General features: G+C 54.4%; 1 protein-coding gene across 2 annotated transcripts in view; it reads left to right on the forward strand.

The window, feature by feature from the left end:
• Emp2 (epithelial membrane protein 2) overlaps positions 1-25,134 on the forward strand; it is a 33,924-nt gene extending 8,790 nt beyond the window's left edge. Inside the window, exons 1-5 of one of the 2 annotated variants that reach the window (XM_047533124.1) lie at positions 12,515-12,717; positions 15,432-15,545; positions 17,338-17,428; positions 20,173-20,319; positions 22,008-25,134. In XM_047533124.1, coding sequence (XP_047389080.1) covers positions 15,468-15,545; positions 17,338-17,428; positions 20,173-20,319; positions 22,008-22,195 — 504 coding nt within the window. In that variant the 5' untranslated portion in view covers positions 12,515-12,717; positions 15,432-15,467 and the 3' untranslated portion in view covers positions 22,196-25,134. Of the gene's footprint in view, positions 1-12,514; positions 12,718-15,431; positions 15,546-17,337; positions 17,429-20,172; positions 20,320-22,007 lie in introns of those variants that run through there. The other variant, XM_047533123.1, reaches the window with a different exon arrangement.
• Positions 25,135-25,615: the final 481 nt, after the last annotated feature.

Raw genomic sequence — 25,615 nt, forward strand, 5'->3', positions numbered from 1 at the left:
TGCCAATGGGCTTGTGGGCTGGCCCCTGCCCCACCGTTCCTGGGGCTCTTACTGCAGTTTCCAAGCAGAGACGAGGCCTCGGCTGCGCTCAGAGGCCTTTCCTCTGAGGACACTCCGCCCGCCCCTCGCAGGAGCCTTTCCCGTGGCTTTGCCTCCTGCTGCTGCGGGAGGACCCTCCCAGGTGCTGGGTGGGGACGGGTTTTAGGCGGGGCTCCGCCTCAGTGTTCAGAGGGCTCCCCGCTCAGACTGGGCCCTTCCCTCGAACAGCTCCTGACCCAGGGCTTCTCCTCTCCGCATCGGAGGCAGCAGAGGGCACCTGGGTCACCTCCTCCTGGCCCAGTGTCGACCAGCCTCCGTGAACTCAGAACTTCTTTGCTTGAAATGTGTGGCCACCATTATGGTCGATTTTAGCACGTGTTCATTGCCTCAAAAAGAGACCTCTCTGTTCAGATATCACCCCGTCAGCTCTGATCACTGATCACTTTCAGCCTTACGGGCCTGCCTGTGCTGGATGTTTATGTGAATGGAATCACAGACTGGCCTTCAGCTCTGGCTTCTTTCACTTAGCGGGATGTTTTCAAGGTTCCCTGCATTGCAGCATCTGTCAGGACTTGTTCCTTTTCATGGCTAAATAATATTCCGTGGTGTGGAATATTCTTCCTGTATTCGTTCATCCCTTGATGCGTGGGTGGGTCGTTTCCCTCCTTTCAGTGATTGTGAAAGTGCTGCTGTGTGCGTTCATACACAAGTTTTTTCGTGCAGGTGTTATCTATTTCTCTTGGGTATGTGCCTGCGAGTGGAGTGGCTGTGTCCTTGAAAGCTCCGTGATTGATTGATTGAGCAGCTGCCAGACTGGGTTGCAGGCCGTGGCTCCCTGTTCCTCGGGTGGCGCTCTTGATTCCTCTGCTTCCCCAGGTCTTACTGTAGCGCCAGCCGTGTCCTGGTTTCTAGTCCTCGGAAGCTTCCTCTGGTGACGTTCCTACAGGCCTGAAGCTGGCTCCTGGGCCGGGGCCCCACCAAGGGCTCTGGGACAGGCTGGCGGGTGAGGGGCTGGGGAAGCGGAGGCAAGGGGGCGCTTGCTCTGGGGTTTCTTAGGTGGGGACCCTGTAGATAGGACTGGAGTCCGTGGAAGAGCGTCCCGCGCCGCGCTGCCTTCTGAGGGCGGGGTCCCGGCCCCGAGCAATACCGGGTGGCCCCGCCATTAGGGGACGTTAAACCCCCGGGTGAGAAAGTGCTCCCCTCCGCGCAGAGCAGAGCCCCGCGTGCTCGGGCCTCTCGGGCCTCTCGGGCCTCTCGGGCCCTGGCGGCCTCCCGCTCCACGCCTCTGGCACGCGACAGCCTGGCGGGGGCTTTTGTTTTCACAACCAAGGTCTGTTCGTGGCAAGTGACGCTGATTTTCCGTCTCCAGGAGCCAGAAAACATTTCTTTTTAAACTGTGCGTCTTCGTGTTAGAAAGAGGATCAAGGACAAACCTGAAATCACATCGCGTGGTGGTACCGAGCAGGGGGCGCAAGTGACCCTCGCTCAGAGGCCAGGCCCCAGGGTCAGGGCCAGGTGGGTAGCAGTGAGGTCCCGGGTCGCGGGGCACAGACTCATGGAAACCGGAGGCTGCGGAAGCAGCCAGGCTGGGCGGCGGGCGGCCCTGAGGACCCCAGCGCCTTCCAGCTGCGGTGCCCGAGGTTGGACCGGTCCATCTTCGGCGGTCAGCTTCGCTGCCACGGTGGGACAGTGTCGCCGTCCCAGCGCCGCCGTGGCGTCCAGTGGGAGGGAGCCGTGCTCGGGCTGCCTTTCTTCCCGGAAGGTGACCTCAGCCCCTGAAGGGGCCCCCAGCCGGCAGCGCCACCCCTGGGCTGGCCTCGCCCCCCAGGTCCTGGTCGAGGCCCTGCGGGCTCAGCTGGCGCGTCGGCGTGGGTTGGGGCTGCGCGGGGACAGGAGGAACAGTGCGCACGGGGAACGGGAGGAACAGTGCGCGCACGCAGCCGAGATCCCTGGACCTCAGAGCCCCGAGTCCTGTGCTTGACTGTGACGGGCAGCCTGCTGAGTGGGAAGGTGGCCGAGAGCCCGGTGGGCAGGTAGCACGTACAACCATCCACTGGACGGGGCTGGTTCACGCCTCAGCGGGGATGCGCGGGGTGACCTGAGAGCTCGTCACTCATCTCAGGACGGTGTGTGGTTTAAGCCTCATGAATTGTTTATTTCTGGAATTTTCCACTTAATATTTTTGGGTGCTGTTTGACTTCAGGTAACTGAAGCTGGGGGAGGCGAAACTGTGGGTTCAGGGGGGACAACAGTATGTGGAGAGGAGAGAGAGGGAGAGATTGATTTTGATAAACTGACTCTGTGACTGTGCAGGCTGGCCAATGCAAAATCTGCAGGGCAGCCAGCAGACTGGAGACCCAGTGGAGAGCCGCTGCTGCAGTCCAAGTCTGAAGCCCATCTGCTGGCACCTCCTGATCTGAAGAAACTTCTTATTCTAGACAGGTCTTCAACTGATTAGATGAGGCCCACCCCCAATAGGGAGGACATCTGCTTGACTCAAAGTCCAGCAACTCAAATGTAAATCTCATCCCAAATCCCCTCCCAGAACCACTGGGGCCAACCAAGCAGCCCCAGGAAGGTGGCTCGCACGGACACTTGGTGGGACCAGACAGTGTTAAGGTAACAGGATAGGGTCTCTTTTCACTCCCTTTTCAAACAGGAGATCTCGGTTTTGTGCTAAGGCAGCCTTAGAACTTCCCAAACACCTGAGAGGCCTTGTTTTAGCAAAGAAGCGCTGCTCTGAGTTCCCTGTGCATGTCCCCAGCGCCCACTGGCTGTGGCAGGCGCTGACTTTCCTTTTCAGTTGTGGAATAAGCCTTCCTTTTAGAAGGTGTCAGTTTGTTTGTTTGTTTACTTGGGGAGATTGAACCCAGGGATGCTTAACCTCTGAGCTGCCTCCACAGCCCTTTTTATTTTTGATTTTGATACAGAGTCTTGCTTAGGGCCTCACGAAGTTGCTGAGGCTGGCCTTGAACTCATGATCCTCCTGCCTCAGCCTCCCAAGCCACGGGGAGTACAGGTGTGCGTCGCCACACCTGGCAAAAAAGCGTCCATTTAAAAAGTGAATGAGTGACTCAATTCGGGTGGTCCACGAACATACCTGGCATCAGCAGGCGGTGTGGGAACGCAGGATTCGGGAAGTGCTGGCACTGGCAGAGCAGGGACCGTGGGCGAAACAGCGCCTGGTGGTCCTCAGGCCCCTCGCTGCCTCCGGCCCACGGAGACAGCCCTGGTGGTTCACTTCCACGTGGTGGCTCCTGTCCAGGAGTGGTGGCAGTGGGCGAGGGGTGTGGGAGGACCCACGCCTCGGCCACGGCGCGGTGACGCCCGCCATCCATGCCATCCTGCGCGCCAGGCGGTTCTCCCCACTTTCTCTCCGTGGTCCCTGGGCCCCAGGAGGCCCGCATGGTCAAGTGGCGAGTCCGTCCAGTCGGACTGGCTCAAGCCTGGGTTCTGACCTGGTTTTTCTGGAATGGCTGCCCGCTCATTCCCAAGCCTCGGTGTCCATCCCGAATGAACTTGCAGGCCAGCCGGGCGGAGCCCCGGCTCCCTGGTCCAGAAGCTGGCCAAGCCGCCTGCCAATGCCACCTGCTCCTTGACCACTCTTGCCACTTAGGAGAGTTGAAATGGCTGCGACTGCGCAGCGGACGCCAGGGGACGCGTGAAAGTCAGCGGCAGGAGGCGCTCTGTGACCGAAGGGCCCTGCTGGCCGAAGGGCTGTGAGGGCCCTGAGACTTCACATCTGCCGGCCCGGCAGCCTGGCCCGATCCACCTGCCCGGGCTGGCACGCCCAGGGCCTCTAGGCGCCCCCAGCTCTCCCTGGGCTGCGGCGTGGGTTGGCTGGGCAGTTTGATCCTTCGGGAACTCTTGAGTGACGGCAGCCAGCAGTGAGCTCTGTGTCTGACGGCAGCGATCGGGGCAGAATGGCGGTTGTGAGCTGTTCTCTTCTAGCACTTCGTTCTGAGCAAACCTGACGCTAGGGAGGTGAGTGGGAGGTGCTTTCTGTCCTTGACCGGCTCTGAATCCAGTAAACAGTGCTGCCTCCATGTGTCAGTCAGCGCTTGCTGTGTAACAAGCCACCCCACAATGTGATGGCTCCAACAGAAAACTCAAATTTGGTTTGATTTCACAGGTGGGCCTTTGGGCTGGGCTTGGTGGGTGGGCTCATTTGTGCCTGTGGTCAGTGGGAGAGTCAGCTGGGCAGTGGCCACTCTTCACTGGGAAGCGGTCTGGGTGTGGCCTCCTGCCCTACTGCAGAACAGCCCAGGCTTGCTCATGCAGTAGCTGGGCAGAGAGGAAGCCTCTTGAGCCCACCAGTAAGAGTTGGCACAATGTCACTTTTGCCACTTTTCATTGCTAAAACAAACGGAGGCCAATGGGAGGGAAATAGGCCCCACCTCCTCATGGAAGGATTTGATCTGCTGAAATTCAGGTTTGTTTTTTTTTTTAACTTGTGGATACGAGACACTTGTCTTTTCCTTGTGGTGTTTGGTCTGGTTTGGGGTCGGGGTCATGCTGGCCTTCTGGAATGATTTGGGAAGGGGTGTTCCTCCTTTTCGGTGTCTGGGACCGTTCTGTTGAGTTGGCATTATTCTTTTTAAATGTCTGGCAGAAGTCAACCACGAAGCCATCTGAGCCTGGTCTCTTCTCTGTGGCCTCCAGGCCTTCCATAGACGCTTCTTTCTCCTTCTTTGGCCCCAATTGGAGGAAGAGCCTGGCTTCTCCCTGTGCTCTGGTTCCTTCCATCACCCTCGAAGCACATCCCCAGCCGTCTATGGGCGCGGCTCCTTCTCAGGGCCGGGAAGAGCATCCTGCAGGGAGGTGCAAGGCCAGAGGACACACCTGCCACAGCCCACGGGAGAGGGAGGGTCGAGGGCTCCGCCCCCCTCCTGACATTGCTGTCAGTCAGCCAGCGGCTCCGCCCCCTGCGGCTTTTCTAGTCTGCGGGTGGGAGTCGAGTGGGCTGGAGTCGGTGGCTCTTGCTTTCTCCCACCCAGGCGCTCGCTGCTCTGCCTCTGTCACCTTTCCCCGCACCCGCCTGTCCCTTGGCCTCCCTCACCTGGCAGTGGCTCCGCCTGCCCTCCACAGCCTGACCCTGGGGTTTCCCTTCCGGGCTCCTGTTCTCCCGAGTGACGCGCCTCCCCGTGCTTCCCACTGCCTGGACCCACGCCCACCATTGCTCTCCTGCCACTTCCAAGCCACACGAAGTGCTTCCCGGGTCCTCCAGATGTGCCTCTCACCCCGGCCTGGTGCAGACGGCGGGAGCAGCCTCCACTCTAGGACGCGAGGACCGAGGCCCTCCAGAGTCCTCGCTCCACCCCGCAGCTCCTCACCAATCCGTGGCCACTCCACCTTGCAGAGCCCTGGGTCCCGACCCAGCCCTGTTCCCACCTCAGCAGGACCTCCATCCTCTCTGCTGGGCCGCTCCCAGCCGGCCGGGGTGCTCCTCCCGGTCCCTCCAGGCTGTGGAATGGTTCCCTCCCTGCAGAAGCAGATCCTGTGACCGCCTCTCTTGCACAAGAACCTCCCTCGGCCTCTGGGGTAACGTCCAGCACCTGCGAGCTTCCTGCCTCGGGGAAGGTTCCGGCTGCTCTGGGCCTTGCCCAGCACACACCCTCCCTGCACCCGTGCTGCCCTGCCCCCTCCCACGGCTCTGCTGTCACTTCCTCTGTGATGCCACCCCCACCACCCAGGGCCAGCCCCACCACACGCGGCCTCCTGCACACGCGTGGCCAGGTTCCACCCACTTACTTATACACCTGTCCTTCATGAGCCCGCAGCTTCCAGGGAACAGGGTGTGCCCTGCTCCTCTGGGTCGCTAGAGCCTGGTCTACGGTGGGTGCTCAGTGACTGTCCCTGGTGTGAATAATTGCTCCATTTTTACAGAATGAGCAATAGGCTGAGACCTGAAGACTGAGTCCCTGTCCTGCCACCAGTGAAGTGGCTAATGAGGACACATCTGCCCCTTTGAGCCCCTGGCAAGTGGACCACCATAGTCCTTGCCTGTCCTTACGCGGGCTGAGCCCCTGCGACAGACGTCTGTTCTGATGCAGTGATGGGAAGAGCCCTCAGCTGCAGGACTGGGCGTGACCCCGGATCCTCTGCTTCCCTGTCCCCAGGGTGCTTCACGAAGCCTGTCCCAGGACGTGGGGCCTGGAGGAAGGACAGGTAGCTATGGCCAACATCTGAAGCCATATATGGACCCAGGACTTGGGATGGATCCCGCATTAGGCCTTAAAGTGACAGGACCCCAAAAGGGAGGGAAATCCTGGCTTAGGCTGGACAGCATGATGGTCTCTGGGGCAGACTGCCTGGTTTTGAGTCCCAGGTCCAGCCTTTATTAGCAGTGACCTCTGGAAGTTTCCTAACCTCTGGGCCTTATAGGTAAAGTGACCTATGAAGTGGGGCTAAGTGTTGCCCCTCCCTACATCAGTCCCTCGATATGTGTGGAGAGCTGCGCACAGGCAGGGCACAGGCGAGGCACTAATGGTGGCTGTCCTTACTGTCGGCGTCCTGGTCTCACAGTTCCAGTGGCTGGAAGACCCAGGGCTGTGCAGACAGAATCCTCCTCGGTGGCTTCTGCCCTGGAGCACTGCCAAATTCCAGTGTCCTGCCTGAGGCCGTTTCCGGACAGAACCAACTGTTGGCCCTGTGCCTGGAGCCCTGGCCACAGTGAGCTCGAAGCTGGGCCGCCCAGGGCGCGTGGACTTCCGCTGTCCCCAGGGCATCTCGGAAGCCTGGATATTCCTGGCTGGCAGGTGTCCAGACACCAGGGAAGGAGGCTGAGCTGACCTCTGCCTTCCTGAAAACAGAGGCCAAAACCACGGTCCCCGGAGTGCTGGGGCAGTGGGAGGGGCCTGGGCTCCCGCCAGCCCCGGGTTGAGGCACCCGCTCCAGAGTGGCCCTTGGAATCCCTCTGGCAGGGCGCAGCAGCTCCGCCTTCCCCGGGGTTCCGTGCCAGGCCTGCCAGGCGCTTGGCGAGAGCCCGGGGTGGAAGGCTCCTGGTGGGAGGCTGCCCCGGGCCTCCAGACGGCTCCGTCCGAATGGAAAGGCTGCACACCTCGAGAGTGTCCTCTGACCCGGGATTCCGGACAGGCTGCGGCAGAGGCGAGACGGCGTGGCTTCAATTGTAGGAAGGACGGCCTGCGGTGGGGACGGGCTTGGGCGACCAGCGCTGGTCTTTGCGGCACGCTCTCCTGCCGGGCTCTCGTGTTCCTGTGCACGTAACGGGGTGCGTCCCAAGGCGCTGGGGCTCCCACGGCGGAGAGCTGCTCTTATGAATAGCGGGGATGGAAGGGGACTTGGGTGGCCCGGGGGCAGGTCCTGAGGCCTTCCTTCCACCCACAAGACCCCGGTAGAGTTGTCACACCGTCCATGGCAAACTGGATATTGCCTCTGGGAGGGGGCGGGCCAGTGAGTCACCAGTTGACAGGCATTTGTGTTGCATCACACCCGGGGCTAGCCGCGCAACTCTGGCACGGCGCATGCGCGGCACACTTCCACGCAGTGTACGGTGGCGCCGCAGGACCGCACCTCTGCTGCGGAGATAGTCAGACTCTGCTTCATCAGTTCTTGGGGTACCTATTATCCGAGGTCTGGGTGGACATTTCTGGGGTACTGTCCACCACCTTGTGAACTTTTGGAGCTCGAAAGTCAGCGAGTCCCAAATATTCCATTCTTTGTGCGCCACCCATACCTCCCAGTGCCTTGTCCCCTCCTCCCGCCTTTCTCCTCAGCCCTGTGCTATCCAGGCCTGATGCCCAGAGGATGCTTGCTGCTGAGGAAACCCTTCTGCTTCTTCTCCTACCATGGTTACCAATTCCTTTAAAAACAACAACAACAACAAAACCAGGGCAAGATGGAGCACACCTACTTGGGAGGCTGAGGCAGGAGGATTACAAATTCGAGGCCAACATGGGCAACTTAGAGAGCCCTTATCTTGAAATGAAAAATAAAAAAGAGCTTGGGATGTAGCTCAGTGGTGCAGAGGACTCCGGTTTCAGTCTCCTGCGCTGCCAAAACAAAACTACACTAAGAACCCCTTACGGTCTAATATCTTGCATTCTGTGTTATTTTATGTGATTGTTTTATGGGCATTTTACAGACTTCGGAGAACTTGGGCTTCAGTCATGGAATGTTCCAGGTTGGGGCGCCCAGGTGATTTATTGCACCCAGTGAGAACCACATGACTCTGGTTAGAAGGGAACACTTTGTGATAAACAGAAACCGCAGAACTGCATCCATTCCACCGTGCCTGAATGACTCTTCAATGATCAAGACCCTATTCATAATCCCTGATCCACACCAATCTCAAGTGGATCAATGAAGATAAATGCTTACGCCTGGCCAAGGAGCTGAAGGATTAAAAATGCAGGAAACCCTATTTTTAGTGCTAAGGAAGACTGAGGTGTAGTTCTTAATCTTGAATAGCCAGTTATATCTCAACGTTAGCTACTGGGCCAGTGCAGGGAGAAGCTGCCTTTATAAAGCCCTCCTGCCGGTGCAAAGGTCGAGGACAGTCCAGCCAACAGTAAAGGGCAACAATGACAATTTGCTGCTTTGTGCCCTCTTACCTGCTTCTCATTAGGCCCCAGGCATAGGAGTATGAAAGAGAGAGTAGAGAAGCGTCCAGGATTTGGAACTGGAAAATCAAGGGTTTGAGTACCAGCTCTGCCAAGTTTGGCAAATCATCTGAAGGCTTTGGGAGCCTGTTTCTCATCTGTAAAATGTGGTTAATGATCTCTTGCTCTGCCAGCTTCATCAAACTGACATGAAGACCAGCGCAGGACACGCCATGTAAACGGCAGACTGACCTTTAATCACAACGAGTCTCATTTTCATGTGGGATGACCCCTCTGGGCTCCCCTCCCCAGGGATATGCTTTACCTCCGGCATGTCTTGGAATTAGGCCAGCCTAGAATCGAATTTGCCAGGTTTCCCTGAAGAATGCCATGTGTGGATAGATTGCTTGCCCTCTTTGTCCAGTGACAGTGGCAGCTGCTGAGGCTGCACATGGCAGAGAGCCGGACAGGGCAGAGTCTGGAGAGGGACTGGCTGGAGAATGTGCACCACGAAGTCAGGTCTAACCATGAGCTTCAAATGGACACTGTACATTAGCTTTGCACCTGGGATTTTGCAAGAGAAGGCAGAAGGAGAAAAAAGTTGAGGCAGAGCTTAGAAAGAAATATGGAAAATAGATGGAGCCACAGAGAGGAGGGAGAAAAGAAAATAAAGACGAGAAAGACAACTAGAAATGCTTTGGAAAAAGAATGTGTCAAAGAGTGACAAATAGCACACTGTTCAACTCTGCAGTGTATAGTGTTTACACGGTGATAACATATAGGGGACAATTATTGATCTTCTGAGTAAAGACTGAATTAGGATAATGGGGGAAGGGGAGGGGAATGAACAGCAGTAAAAGAGAACTCCTCCCTAAACAGGAAATTAGCAACAATACTCAGAAAACAGAAGTGCAGAGATTGGAAATACGGAGAGGTAGCAGGGTAGCTGAAAGGGTTGAAAGTGGTTATTTATGAGGAGCAGGACTAAGGTAGGGCAGAGACTGTGGTTTTTCCTCATAAGTCTTTTGTTTCTGTTTATATGTTTTTCTTAACCATCACATTATTATATAGGACAAAAGATATTTTAAAACGCTGCAATCACAGGATTTTGGTTACCAGACAGGAACTAGGAAAGTTCCTCTAGTACAGTCCCCTGAACTGAGGCAGGTAAACGCCCAAGCCCAGGAGGCCTCTTAGAACATTCTGCTCAGCCCCTGAAGAAACTGAAAAGGGAAAAACAATGTGGCTCATGACAGAGGCTTTTGGAAAATGGTTGTGGATTTCTGAAAGATTTCTGGGAGGCTTCTGAGAGGTCTCCCATTGAGATCAAGAGTGATTGGAATTGGTCAGCAGGTTTCTAGACCTGGTCTTGTTCCTGTTTTGCTGTGGGACTCCATCAAGTCTTGGCCCTCCCTGGCCTCAGTTCTGGACAATCAGGGCTTTGAGTTTTCCAAAGGCCTTTGTAGTTCTACATTTCTATAACTGTAAAATGACAGCTGTCTGTATAGCAAGTGTGGCAGAAAAACAAAGGGGAAGAACAGACAATAAATAAACAAATGAATAAGATGCCTTCAGACTGTGCAAGTCCTCCGGAAGAAAAGAAACCCAGGGCATGGGACAGAGATGCTGGAGGGAGGAGTGGCAACTTCACATGGGGTGGTCAGAGGCTCTTCTCTTAGGAGAGGTGTTTGAATTGAGAACTAGACAACGTGAGAGTGTGAGCTGAGGGATAAAGGAGATAGCTGAGGGACATGGCCAACATGGCTACAGTGGCAGAGCACTGAAGCCTGCAGGAAAAAGGGGTGGGGGAGGTGGACCAGCATTCAATATTATGTTTGTTGAAGGGCAGCGAAGTTTTCTTTGAATGTCAAGGATGAATTCTGATGTCACCCTGGGTTCAGTGAGCCCGTCTCCATCCAACATGAAGCCCAGGGAGCTGTTTGTTCTCAGCGTCTCCAGAGAAGACAGGATGTGACATGGGTGTGTGTTGTGGCAAGGAGACAGCATTGCTGGGACAAGCTCTGGGAAGGGCAGAGGCTGGTTTATACAGGCCAGAATTATACTCCTGGGGAAAGCCAAGGATGCCAAGAAATCAGAGACGAGACATCCAGTCTTCTCCACCCACCCACCCATGTCATGTGTGAATGCGGACAGTACTCGATACCCTCTGAAGACCCTCCAAAGATCAAGGCTGACAGGACTGATGTGTCCAGTGTGCTTTGCAGTACATTAAATTTAAAATATAAATTACAAGTGAAATAACTTAAATGCACATACTCTTTGCTCAGGCTCCTCCACTTTCAGCAATCTCCCCCGTGGAGATACTAACACAAGTGTGGAAAAAACAAAAAGAATGAGTGTAAGGATGTTCACTGGCGGCAGTGTCAAATTCTCGAGGCCTAAATGGCATCCACAGGGAACCAGATGAGAAAAGTGTTGCACAGCCACACAACAGAACATTAGGCAGCCATTGGAGGTATGAGGTGGATTCGTGTGCATGCGGAAAGATGGGTGTCTGTGGGGTTACTAATAGTTGAGAAAAGCTAGGCCTGAGGATGGGGGGTCCAACCCTAGGAGGCAGGAACGAAATGCTCGAGGAGGCGCCATTGTGGATGAGCTCCGCCAATCCAGAAAGGGGACGGTGGGTGTCTCCTCCAATCAGGAGCGAAGGAGAGAGTGAGGGGCGGGGCATGAGGTCGGAAGTGTTACTCTGGTGCTGCTCCCTCCACACGGAAACAGGCGGAGGAGTGAACTACGCGTTCCTCCTGACAAGTATCTCTGGAAGGATGCACAGGAAACTGAAGAGTGGTTACTTCTAGGAAGGCTCTGGGAGACTGACCAGCGGTAGTGGTAGAGGAAGGGGACTTATTTTGTATAGAGATGAAGGAGTAGAGAGTCATTTTTATTCCCTCCTAAAGATTTATGGGACTTCCTCAATTTATAAGCTTCCTCCAAAGCTTCTGGTCGGGTCACCAGCACTGTCCTTGGGTTTACAAGTGCTATCGTTGATTTACAGCCCTCCTCTTTTATTTACTTACTTATTTTTTACTGGAGATCTGAATTCCAAATGTCCTCTTGGGAGAATACTAAGTAGGTAACATCTACTTCTCTATTCCCTAGTTTTCGTGGGCACCCAATGACTCAAAACAATCTCAAATCACCCCTATATATATAAACTTCAGCCTTTCTCTTATGCTGCACTCAGACTTTACTTGACCGTAGTAACAAAAAAATTACCCCTTTCTCTGCAGAATCCTATTCCCGATGTCTGAAATTTTCAACTGAAATCATTCCCAGGGATTAAGGCAGTGCCTCTCAGACATCAAGCATTTGAGAACCATTCTCAGGGATTTTGCTAACACTTTTTATTTATGTAATATTTTTCTTTAATGACTCACTTTAAAAGGTAAATAAATTTTGTTTTGAAATGATACTTTATATCATTACTATAAATCTATTACTATAAAAAGAAAGAATCTTGAAAATAAGTATAATAAACTCAAAAAATGTTATTAAATTCTAGCTACAAACTATGGCCTAACAAAGCTCTGCCTTTTCTTTTTGAAAAAACAAAATTGGCGTTACAGACAGACTAGCACTGTTTTTCGGTGTAGTCAGGAACATTGGAAGGGGATTTTCTCACTACGTGGTTGAATGCTATGTCAATTCGCCATTCAAAATCATGTCTTGTAACATTTGAATTTCATGCTTGGGAAAAAAATGGGTTAAAGCCTTTTTTTTTTCCCTAGAAAGTTTTGGTTTTATGTCTGTATGCTTTTGTGGCACCTGAGCTGGACAATACAAGAAGCTATCACCATCCAGCATTTTACGACCAGAAGAACTTGACCTTTTGACATTCCAGCCAATATTTTAGGCACGTGGCCTTCAGCATGGTTTGTGAACTTTTTTCCAAGGGTCAGAAATGCATGTTTGGAGGCAGCATGCGATGGCAACTGAGAATGACGCAGGCCTGAACAAAGGGGAATTTGTCCATTTGAAAAGAATTGGAAGAATCTCTGAGCTGGTTCATTGGGTTCTTCTAAGTGGTGATGCACGGAATTGCCCCTGGGACCTCCGGGACTGAGTTCTGCAGCCACGTAGCTCCTGGCCCATTCTGGTGAGTCCTGGGTCTCAAGGAGTAGCCCCTGTGTGAGCCCAGGAGCCTCAGTCAGTCCCACGAGGGGATAACAGAGGGAGAGTGATCATGGTCGGAGGGAGGAACTGGCAGAGAGGGGGTGGGGGGCTCCTGCAGTGCATGTTCACTAGAGGAGGAGGGAGAGAAGAGATAGCCAGAGTAAGGCCATCTTAAACGATCCTAGTTCAGAAATATTTTAGAAATGGTTCTCTGCATGATCTCAGAAGAGCTCTTCATCCATGCTGCAGCATTCATGAGCCTTGAAAACATGCTGAAGAAAGAAGACAGTTGCAAGAGGCCACGTATTGTATGATTTCACTTATAGGAAAGGTCTACAGAAGGCTAATCCATGGAGGCAGAAAGCTGATCCCTGGATGCCTGGGCTGTGGGGAGGGGAACGGGAGTGACTGCTTAATGGGTACAAAGTTTCCCTTTAGGATGATGAAATGTTCTAGAACTGGATGGTGATGATGGATGTATAATATTTTGAATGTATTAAATATCACTAATGGCATAAAATCACAAATTTTATGTGTGTAGTTTACCACCATAAAAATATTTCCCCCTCAAATGACCATTAAATCACAAAAGAAAATGTGCCATGAATGAATACGGCAGATCATAACCAGCCGGTCAGAGTGGACCTCACCATATTGGGACCCTCTGACACACCGAGCCTCCTGGTGGGGCACATCCAGGACACATGGCTTATGTAGCTTTCCTGCCAAGAAAACAACCCGAACAGGTGGTGGGGAAACATCAAATGCGCATTTGCCAGACATTTTACATGATAGATGGTCAATATTCTTATATCAATGTCATAAGAAAAAATGAAAGGTGGAGGAAATATTCCAGATTAAAGAAGACAAAAGAGACCTGACATCAAAATGCAATCAATCATCTTGGTTGGATCCTGGGCCAGGGGAAAAAAAAAAAGAGCTACATGGAATATTATTGGGATAATTTGAGAAATGATTGTGGACTATAAGTGAGATAATAGTATTGTGAATTTCGTAGTTGTGATTGTTGTACTGTGGCAGTGTGAGAAATGGGCTTCCTTTTGAGAACTACACTCACTTAGATGAAGAGGTTTGGTTTAGGCAAGTGGTTGGCAAAAAAAAAAGTTGTGTGTGTGTGTGTGTGTGTGTACAAGCATGTGTGTTTTATGCCATTTAAAACTGGGCAAAAATTTCATCATAGTCAAAACAAGGTCTGATATGAACTGTATTTTAAAAAATGAGACTAAAAATTAATTTTGGGTTCTACAAGAACATGAGATATTAGAATCTGGTCACAATTTACTGGAATGAAAGAAGTGACCAGGTGTTGATTTTAGGGGTTGATGTGACACCCTCGCTTGACATTTCTTTTGTTGACCAAGTCAATGGTCATGTTTGTAAAACTGTTCAAAGGCCTCACCAACATTCCCGAGTGTGCCTTTTACCGGCTGGTACTGAAACTGCTCTTTCCAATGCCGTCTCCCCCACATCATCGATGTTTATTTTGTCCCTCTTTTATTGGGGACTAGCCCAGCCCCGACAAGTTCTCACATGTTAACGCCTTTGGACGCCTTTGGTCCCCTTTGAGCAGGATCCAGTGTCACTTCATCAGTTGAGGACAGCTCGGGTTCTTTTGCCAGATCTCCAATTTCATTTCGCAATCATTTCCTGTTGTATATTATTCAGATTGTCTTACCAGAATAAAAAAATTACCCTGGGATCTCAGTGACTTAACATTCAAAGGCTTGTTTCTCAGTCGCAGTCTCTGCCCAGGGTGTGAGGCTCGAGTGTACTGTGGCTGCGCTGTCCCCAGCTACTTGCTGGGGGAGAACTCGCACCTGTTCTTCTGGGTGGTCCAGGGAAACGACCTGTGACCCCAACCTAGCTGCAAAAGTGTCTGGGAAATGTAGTCTTCTTGTGAGGAAAGAAATGGCAGCTGTCTGTCACATGGTGTATTTTATGAGCCAAGGTCGTTCAAATGGGGATAGGTATTAAGAAGACGGATGTCTGAGTGGGGACTCATTTCATAGGCAGTCAGATCATGAAGAAATATTTTCGTGACTGGGGTTGTGGCTCAGTGGTAGGGCACTTGCCTAGCATGTGTGAGGCAGTGGGTTCGATTCTCAGCACTGCATATAAATAAGTGAATAAAATAAAGTTTAAAAAAATAAAGAAATATTTTCCTACCATGGTCATTTTGCTTTGTCACAAAGCAGGGCCTGTGGCAGTGAATACCAGACGGGTTTCTGGGATGGAGGTGATCAGGAACGGCATTTTAACATGCACAGAGCTCTTCCTTCCTGACCTTGCCTGCTGTCTGCTGAAGAGCTGCAGAGATTTTAAAAAATATATGTTTCGTTGTAAATGGACACACTATCTTTATTTTATTTATTTACATGTGGTGCTGAGGATCGGACCCAGGTCCTCACATGTGCTAGGCGAGCGCTCTACCTCTGAGCCCCAGCCCCAGGCCCGGCCTCAGCCCCAGCCCCGAGTCCCAGCTTTTGATGTCTCACCTTCCTGTTCCACAGGAGCTCTGGGCTGCTGGGTCTCTCAGTGGGCAGCTCCTCCTGCCAGACTTTGGTCCCTTCCAGCCTCAGGCCAGGGAAGAGGAGGAGAACCCTCTGGATATTTCTAGGACCCCACTGAATTCCATTACGTCCCTGACAATTCTGACTCCGCCCCTCCCCTCCTTAGGCTTTCCTGGTGACCCTCGCCGCCCGCCCTGCCACCATGTTGGTGCTCCTTGCCTTCATCATCATCTTCCACATCACCTCCGCGGCCCTGCTGTTCGTCGCCACCATCGACAACGTAAGTCCCCTTCCCGCAGCTCGGAGCCCTGGGCTCCGTCGTGGCAGGATCAAGGACTCTGCTGGCATGCTTGCCATTTGGGGGTGTCCCTGAGCCCAGGCATGAGGACTCCTGGCCTCAGCCTGGGCCTCCTGGAACAACCACGTTCAGGTTTGAATGGTGGGTCCTGGAGGACACGGACCCTGGTCCCCTCATCTCCGATTCCCCACACGGCTGTGATGCCATGAATCAGCTCCTCAGATCCGGGTTCTCAGCCCAGCCTGCTGTCACTGGGCCTGGGTGGTTCTTTGTTGCGGGCTGTCCTGTGTGTTGTGCCTGGCTGAGCAACATCCCGGCCTCTGCCTAGGTGCCAGGAGCACCTCTACCCTTCTTGTGACAACGAAAAATGCCTCAGACCTTGCCAGCTGTCCTAGGAGAAAAACCACCCTGACTGAGAGCCACTACCCAGGTCCCCCAGGTGAACCCCCCAGGCCACCTCTACTGCCTTCTTAACCTCTCTTTATCAGCCAGGAGCCCCTCCCTGTGCTAGTTCACCTGGCCATGCCCTCCCCAGCAGAGCCCGTGCTCAGAACTTTCCAGGCTCTGTGTCCCCATGAGAATTCAACTCTGTCCAGCTGGTAGCCACATGGCAAGAATGTATTTGAAGACCTCTTGGTGTAGATAATACCCTCTAGGCAGCAGCGAAGCTTTTCACGGAGATCCCTTGAGCCCACACCCTTATCCAAAGGCCTGGCTTCCATCCTGGTCACTTCAGATTGCAGACATTTCAGGGGCAGTCACACCGCACCGGGCACCGTGCAAGGCCCCGCCCGCCCACACAGGCTCCTGCTGGGTGAGAAGGTGAACAGTAAGGCGCACCTTACCACAGTGACGATGGCTGCCTTGACCTTGTGCATCGCCTCCCGTGACCCAGGAGGACAGGACTCTCCTGGCACCGGCTTACAGTGGGGGGCCAGCCCAGGGCAGCTCAGCCCTGGCCACGGTTCACCCTGCTGTAAGTGGCAGAGCTGGGATGTGAACCGCCCCGAGGCTCCTGGTCCTAGTTCTGTCAGAGAAGGTGGACGCAGAGCTCTAGGGCAGGGATCACACGGTGGACCTGTCTGGGCCCCCTGGAAGCGCCCCGCCTGTGAGATGAATAGCGTGCGTGTCCCTTTAGAACCCCGTTTTCTTTTCTGCTCCTCGTCCTATGGGGTCCTGAACGTGTTCCAGACTTAGAGACACTGGGGGCGAGAGCCCCCACATTTGCTTACGGAGAAGGTGCAGCCGCACTCCCGCCCGTCACTGGGTACAAAGTGGGGGGCCCATGAACGCTGGTGGACCATGGATAGGCGGAAGCCTTCCCGTCTGCTGGGGGGGGGGAAAGTGGAAGGAAGGCAGGGGCAGGGGCTGGAGCAGCAGCAGCTCCAAGGGAAAGGAGGCACTGAACTGGGGTAGGCGAGTCTTCCCTCCACACCCCGCCCCGTTTCTGGCTGCCCCCTCCGTGTCATCCTTCCCAGCTGCCATCCTGCGACCCCCCATATTTTCCCGCATCCCTTCTGTTCTTACTACCACCAGTGCAGCCCCCTCTCCCCCACGGGCCATGAGGACATGGCCACCTCTGACCCTTCACAGACTGCAGCCTGGAGCTCCTTGGTCCCAGGCCTCCTGATGCAGACTGCGTTTGAGCAAGATCCCAGGTGACTCGCCTGCACACCGCAGTTGGAGAGCCGCTGCAGCTTGCTAGAGCCCCGCTTTAGGCACCAGGAGGAGGGTGTCTGCACCTTTAACCACCCCGTGCCCATTTCCCCTGCAGGCCTGGTGGGTGGGAGAAGACTTCTCTGCAGACGTCTGGAGGGTGTGCACCAACAGCACCAACTGCACGGACATCAGCGAGCGATTTGAAGGTGAGAGCGCATGCCGGGAGCCGGCTGAGGAGGCCGGTGCAGAGGGCCTCCGTGTTCCTGCCGAGGTGGGCCGGGGTGCTCAGCGCCCCTGGAGCAGGGGACAGACAGCACCGGCTGGAGGGGTGCCCACCCCAGCTGAGCTGGGCCTCCCTCGGGTTTCGCAGTGAAGCAGCTTCCCGTCTTCACCCCTCTGATGGCTTCAGCCCTGTCGAGGGCCTTGCCTGCCTCTTCCTTGTCCAAGCCTGGCCTCCAGCCTGGCCTCTCGATGGCTCGGACACCGCCTTTCGCTCTCCCCCTTACCGCCACTCACAGTGGCAGAAACCTGGAGCACTTCTGCCCCTTGGGCAGGTCACCAGTGCTCTGAGAACCCCACAACCTCAGCCAGTGTCCCCTCCACCCCCACCTCTTTGTGTATGTACAGGATTAAACCTGGGGACTCCACTGAGCAACATCCCCAGCCCTTTTTGTTTTGTATTTTGAGACCAGGTCTTGCCAAGTGACTGCGGCTGGCCTTGAACTTGTGATCCTCCTGCCTCAGCCCCACCCTGTCACTGGGCTGACAGGTGTGCCCCACCTCATCAGTTGCACTTCCCTGTTCCAGTGAGCAAAAATATGCAAAAGGGCTTTGGAGACACAGAAAACTGCACTTTCTACTTAATTTTGCAGTGCTGGGGATTGATTCCAGGCCCTGGTGCGTGTGAAGCACACCCCCGTCACTGGCTGCACCCACAGCCCTGGAATCCGCAAGCCAACCCCTCTCTTCCATTGCAAATGGCTGTTTTCCTTGTAGAATCAAAGAAAGATGCACTTTGGGATCCCTGTTGCCTGATAAAATTTGACGGGATGCTCTGTTAAATTTGATATTGCAGACAAGCAGTGAATTGCTTTTTCTTGTGAATACGAATATTGCCTGAGACATTCTCACGCTTGAGATGATTCCTTGTTTATCTGACATTCGGATTTACCCGGGCCCCATTTCTGTGCTTGCTTTCGTTTGCCCCGCCTGACAAGTGATTTGGGGAGCAGAGACCTCTGGGTCCAGGGCCTCGATGCCTCAACAGATCCAATGTCCATAATAAAGCAGCAAAGATCAACGGAAGGCATGGGTCACTGAGGTCTGACACCGAGGCAGGGGACCCAGTCCTTTATGCACAGCCCTGCCAGGCAGGACCCATTGGCCCCATTTTAAAATAGGGAAACTGAGGCAGGGAGCAGCTCAGTTACCGAAGTCACCAGCCAGAAGCAGTCAATGGAGCCAGGATTCCCGTCTAGACAGGATCGACGGCCAAGGCGCGGGTCTTAACCACACTGGATTAGTGCCGCCTCCCTGTCCCGCTCACCCTCAACCCCGGGACCGCCATTCTTCCTTGTGTCTGGCAAACCCAGCAGTGGCCAGTGGGTGCCCGCGTTCCAAGCCTCTGTCACTTGGTTCCCACGTCCCTGTGGGGTCACTTGCTTGCTGTTGTCTGTAGGACAGCAGTCAGTTGGGCTCAGCCCCAGGCGGCCTTGGTGTGGCTCACAGAGCTAAGATCGGTTTTTGCATTTCTAAAGAGTAGTTAAAAAGAACAAAACCCCCCAAACAAAACAAACCCGAGTAAGGTCTGCCAGGCTGAGGGCTTTGCTGTCTGGCCCTGTCCTGAAAAAACGCTGACTCCTGTTTTGTAAGGGCTCACTTTGTCCTCATGGAAATGTGTCATCAAGGGCACTTTCCGCCCTGCCACTGATGACAAGCTAGCGTCACTCGCCCTACGAGGAGAGCTTTAGGAAAAGGCTTCGGGAAAACCAAAGGGAATTCAATCTGGCCAGGCACACTTCCCTTCTGGAAGCTCTGAGATGGTTTCTGGTTCTTTCTGTGTTCAAAACCAAAATAAAACCCAGTCCAAACCCGGGTTCCTTGGTCCCTGTAGAGGATTGGTTCCAGGACCCCACGAGGACACCATGACTTGCAGATGCTCAAGTCCCGTTAATAAAGGGGCCCGTGTCTGCTTGTGCGTCCCCAGCACACATCCTCTTGTGCTTTAGAGCACCTCTGGGTCACTGGGGAGGCCTGACTCAGTGCCTGCGTGGCCCTGGCTGGTGTGGATTCCACAGAGTGCTTGGGCAGGGCAAAGTCAAGGTTGGGGCTTGGAATTCTCCAGATTTTTTTTTCTCAAACATTTTCACCCTGTGGTTGGTGGAGTCCAAGGTGCTTGACCCGTTCGTCTTCGGCTAGGACGCTGTGGCTGTCCTGGAGACCTCCTTCCTCCCACACTGGAACCTCCCCAGACGGTGCCTCTGTCCCTCAGGCCCCCCTGTTAAACCTGATCTAAAAGAAAGGAATCCCCTTTCTTTTCCTTAGTGGGGATCATAATGCTGTCCCCTTACATATGCCTTCAGGGTACTATGGGGTCCTCAGAGCACTTTCAGAAGCTGCTGCACAGGATGTGTGGGGCCTCCGCAGGCCCCATCCTGGCCTCTTGGGTGGGCTCTTCTGGGGTGAGGTGGGCGACTGCTTTTTAAGGCCCCGTGAGCCGTGCACGGGGGAGCCGTGCCCCAGCCCCGGGGGCAGAACAGGGCTTACTCCACCTTCCAGATCAGGGCGTGGGGCCCTCCTTACGAGTGCGCATGCGCAGCCGCCCGGGCGGGGTGGGGAAGGCTCCTTGCCGCCCGGGTGCCCAGAGGCCCGGCCGCAGCCTGTCCGGCCGCTCTGCAGCTCCCTTGGTGACTGGAGGCCGCGGTCCTTAGCCCTGCGCCTCTGTCCACAGGCTACTCGACGCTGCAGGCGGTGCAGGCCACCATGATCCTGTCCACCATCCTCTGCTGCATCGCCTTCCTCATCTTCCTGCTGCAGCTCTTCCGCCTGAAGCAGGGAGAGAGGTTCGTGCTGACCTCCATCATCCAGCTCATGTCCTGTAAGTGAGGCGCGGGAGGGCGGCCGCCCGGGGGGCTCGGGCACATTTGCACTTGGGAGCCTGGGCCTCGTCAGGGGTGGGGGAAGGCATCCCGAGGGCACAGAGCTGAGCGGGGGTCCGTGGGGGGCAGGAGCTGCTGTCACCCATGTGCTGTCTTTTTGCAGCCAAGAGGAAACACTGTGCCTGGCTGGGGACGGCGTGGCTGACGCCCTGGGATGGAAGGGCCAAGGGCCGGCCAGTGGTGATGGGCTGTGGTGGGAGGTGGGCCAGAGGGGCAGGGGGACGCCACCCCATGCGGTCTTGTAGGCCATGAGCAGGACTTGGGGTCTTTGTCCTACGCTGGTGGGAAGCCGTCAGCAGGTTTTAGGGTTGGTGGCAGAAGGGCCCACCTTGGGCCAAGCCTAGGCAGGCTGCTGGAGGTAAGAGATGACCAAGTCGCCGTCCCAGGCCCGGAAGGACTTGGAGAAGGTGGGTTCTCAGAGCACTTTTTATACCTATGAATAGCAAGACGGAGAGTCGATGAAGAAGTCCACACTACGGCATCACCATTTGTTGTCATAAGCTGCCCACGGGAGTTCTGGGCCCCTGGATGGACAGCCCCACACAAACAGCCTGGCTGGACGAGGGCTAGGGTCCCAAGGAAAATCAGTGTGCTTTGCTTCACGTTGGCACTAACCTCTGTGAATGTTATCAAGTGTTCAGCTATGATACTTTGACTGTCCCTGAGAGAAAATCCAATTATCAATGACTTTAACCATAAAGATAGTTACTGGTTTTACATAATAAGTAGCCTGGAGGTTGAACGTGCCAGAGCTGGTTTGGTGGCTAGTCAGCATCAAGCACCCCAACTCTTCCCATCCTTCTAGTCTGTCTTCTTCAGCCTGTCAGTGACAACCTCTTCATGACCCCAAAAGGGCTACTGTAACTCCAGACATTTCATCCTGATCAAATAGTATCTAAAGCTGTAAGCAGGGGAGAAAGAAAACAATTACAAATGCTTTCTCCTCCTTGATCTCTTTTCCTTGGCTAATATTTTTCACTGAAGAATTTTCTGTGGCCAGAACTAGGGTTACATACAGTTGTGTCCATAAACTTTAACTAGTAAACAAGGGTGGCAAACTGTGGCCAATGGGCAAAATCTGGCCTGCCACGTGTTTGTGTAAATAAAGTTTTATTGGAACACAGCCATTCCCGTTTGTTTATGTGCTATCTCTGGCTGGAGCATGATGGCAGCCAGAGTTGAGTAGTTGTGACTCTAGCCCTTGAGAGCCTAAACTATTTACTGCCTGGCCCTTTACAGGACAAGTTTGCTGACCCCTGGCTTAAACCAAGAGTGATGTGTCCTCTGGACCGGGTACTTGGCTGCCCACACCAAACAGGGTTCGGCTAGTAAGAGTGGGAAGCAGTGTGGCTTTAGGGTAGGTGGTAATATTCTGCTGTGAGCCAGGAGTGGTGGCACACACCTGTAGTCCCAGTGATTCAGGAGGCCGAGGCAGGAGGATTGCAAGTTTGAGGCCGGCCTCGGCAACTTAGCAATACCATCTTAAAATAAAAAATAAAAAGGGCCAGGGGTGTGGCTCTGTGGCAAAGTTCCCCTGGGCTCAGTACCTCCTATGAATAACACTGTGGCCCTGGCCATTGCCCACAGCTCCCATGGTTTATTGGAGCCCTGACTTTCTTCCCGGCAGGTCTATGTGTGATGATCGCGGCTGCCATTTACACAGACCGGCGCCAGGACCTTCACCACAGCAACCCAGAGTTCTATTCCCTGACGTCGGAGGGCAGGTACGGCTACGCCTTCATCCTGGCCTGGGTGGCCTTCGCCTTCACCTTCGTCAGTGGCCTCATGTACCTGATACTGAGGAAGCGCAAGTAGACTCCCGGCGCCGTCGTTCCCTGCGGTGCAGAATCCACACTCAGATAACCGTTTTGTATATAATCATTTTTTTGTGGTTTTTCTAGCAAACATATTGTTTCCTTTAAAAGCCAAAAAAGAAAAAAAAAGAGAGAGAGAGAGAAGCGTTTTTGCATTCTTGGGATGAGAGAACAGACTGGCATTCCGGCTGGCATTCAGAACTGCTGCCCACCCGAACGCCAAGCAAGACAAAGGCCAAATCCAGCCGCGGACACCCAGGAGACGCGGGCGGGTGTTCCTCAACGGGGCGGGGTGGGGTGTGGCCAGGGAGGGAGAGAGGGAGCCCCGGGCCCTGCTTCCTCAGGGGCGGCTGGGCTCCTCCCAGCTTCCTTCCAGGAGGGCTGAGCAGGGGCTCAGGTGAGGGGCGACTGTGTCCTCAGTGTTGGGCCCAAGCTCTGCGCGGGAAACCAGCGTCCCCACGCTGGTGTTCTGTCCATAGGTGAACCAGGCCCAGCCCCCTGCAGCGCACCGGGTCGCAGCCCAGATTTGCTGATAGCACCTCTGCTTGCTTCAGGGACAGTGATCCTTAACTGGGTGTCAGACTTAGGCAGAGAATCTCTGCAAGAAGTTCCTTAGAGCGTCTGCAAGTGCAGGCTGTTGATCCATCCCCCGCCCGTGGAGTCAGCAGTCAGCGGTCAGGCCTGGGAATCTGCATTTCTAGAAAGCTCCCACAAAGATGCTTAGATAGGCTAGAGTGGGGACGTCCATCCCAGAGCCGGTGGAGAGCTGCCTTGGACATGTCAGTAGCCTGGTCGCGTCCCGACGGCCCCGCTGCAGGCCGGGCCTCAGCCTCCACCAGCTCTTGGTCACTCTCTTCCACAACTGTTTACATCTGGGCCACAGAGCTCCACTCCCAGGCCACCGACACCTCCAGAAGCTGTGCAGCCTCCTCCCCAGCCTCCCTCGGAAGGCCTCTCCCTTCCTGCCCTGCATTCTAAGGCTGGCTAGCCTCCGTGGACCCCTATCCTAGGGCTCAGAGGCCCTGCCACCATTTGGTCCTTCATTCATCCACATAAATGAGGGCGTGCTTGCCGCGTGGCAGGTGCAGGGAACACCCTGTCCAGACAACCTGCTTCCCCACAGGGATCGTGGTTCTAGAAACCAGTTAGGAGCACTAATTACAAGCCATCCGTGGTGGAGCTGCAGACACCACCGAGGATTCAAAACGGGCCCAGGGGCGGGAGGCAGGCTGGTGCCCGCCTGTCTCTAAACGCTCCGGGGCTTCTCGGGCAGTGCCTGTCAACGAGGCAGAGGCGCATCCCCCACGTAGTTTTTAAGCTTTCCTGGGCATCAGGGTCTGGGTGAACGAGCACCCCATGCGACTTGGAGTGTCCAGAGGCACGGATGCGGGGTGGAGCCGCGCCATCCGGAGGCCTGGGAAATACGCAGGACAGCCCGTCTGTGTACCTCAGCATCAGGCCAGGGAGGTGACCCTGGGATGGTGCCTGGGACCTCGGGCTAGTTAAACGCTTCTGCTCCTGACGGCGTGGTCTGCCATCAGCTCGGCTGCAGTGGAGCCAGGGAGACGTCTGGCGGAGTAGTTCCAGGGTCACCATGGACCCCTCTTCAGTGCAGAACAGCGCCTCCTCATTCATTCATTGGTTTTCCACAAATAGTATTAAGTGTTTTCCATGCTCCAGGCACTGGATGAGGCTCTGAGAGCACAGAGGCAATCAGACCCCCTTGTGGAGTTTGCTGACTCTGAAACAGGACCCGCTGCCTGTGGGGAGGCCACCAGCCCAGGGACATGGGGCCAGAGACAGGACTAACGGTCACCTCACCCCATGGAAAACTCCTCAGGCTTACTGTGGGCAAGTGAAGCGGGGTCTAGGGCTCCCTCCTCCACGCTTTCTCCCCACGTGGCTTTTCTAGAATTTTCTGATAGCCACAAAAGAAACAAACAAAATGCCTTAGAACCAGAGGTGTGGACAGCCCAACCCCCATGCAAGGCATGAATCCCTCCACAAAAGAACTTGGGGGCCACAGAGATCTGTCACACGCCATCTGGAGCAGCCCCGGGTTTCCCCAGCGGGCAGCCACCAGGTCCAGCGCTCCAGTGTGCACATCCACCTGTGAGACCGACTGTCGTGAGGCGTGCGAGGGACGTTGGGGAGCCAGCTGGGGCTGCCAGCCATCCTCCCGCAGGTAGAAGCAGCCCCCACCCGGTGCTCGCTGTCATTTGCTCAAGAACAACAAAAACTTAGCTAGGACATCCAAGAAGCAAGTATTAGGACCAAATCTATGACTGTGTTTGAAGGAACTGTAGTTTGCGCATCTTACGACATTTTTATAAAGTACTGTAATTCTTTCATGGGGGCATGTGATGGGGACAGACTAACTTGTTATTTGCATTAAAATTATTTCGGGTCTCTGTTCAAATGAGTCTGGAGCATGCTTGGCGTGTCGCTCTGCGTGGACGCCGTGCACGTCTGAACACAGGAGAATGAGACGGCCCTGCTCCCGCTCTGCCTGGGTTCTGGGCCTGTGCACGCCTCCCGTGGCCAGGCTGACCCAAGGATGCCCTGTGTTAACTGGCCGTGGGGACACCTGCAGCCCAAGCCCCACCGGAAACACACTAAATGCGCAGCCTCCGTGGGGGCCGGAGCACGCAAAATCAGCCTGGTGGGGAGTGAATTACTAAACTCGCTAATGATTTACAGGCTACTCACAAATAGCAAGTCGGACCATTGCGTGCAGGGGAAGGCGCTGGTGACCGGGAGATTCTGGGGAAAGGCCGGGAGGTTACTGACAAAGCTTGGTTTGGGGACAGGTGTGAATTTAGGGTAGTTAGAGACTTTCTGCTTACTGTGCCTTTTGAATAGTCCATTTTCTATGTTTTGTATAATCTGAAACTGTACATGAAAAATAAAATTTAAAACCAAATTGCCCAGAGCAACAGACTCGAATGTTCCCTGGTCTGATTGTATCTTATCTAGGGTCAAGTGCAGCCGTTCAGAAGAGCAGGGGTCAGTGGACGTCTCACTAAGATGAGAACATTTGGGGTCTACAGCGAGCCACTGATGACTGACCGTCGTCACAGGATCACCTCCACTCCCCTTGCTTCTCTCAGGGGCTGGCTTGGTGGCAGTACCACCTCCAAAATGGCACAGGATCCCACTGGATCATCCTGTGGATGATCTCCTAGCGCCATCTTGAGCAAGTGACCCCCTTGCGTCCATTTTGCAGACGGAAGATGTGACGGTCCTGTTCTTTAGTTTATATTTAATAAAGACCTTGGCTTTAAAGGGTGGGGTCATGGTGGACATCAGACCATCTCTAGAGCACACTGCTGAAAACGGCAAGATTCAGTTCAAGAGGACAAGGGTGCGTGTGCGCGAGACCTTTTCTATTCCTCCTCCCTCTCCCTCCGCCTCCCCACTC

Source organism: Sciurus carolinensis, chromosome 18 (genome assembly GCF_902686445.1).
Source record: "Sciurus carolinensis chromosome 18, mSciCar1.2, whole genome shotgun sequence".
Lineage (NCBI taxonomy): Eukaryota > Metazoa > Chordata > Mammalia > Rodentia > Sciuridae > Sciurus > Sciurus carolinensis.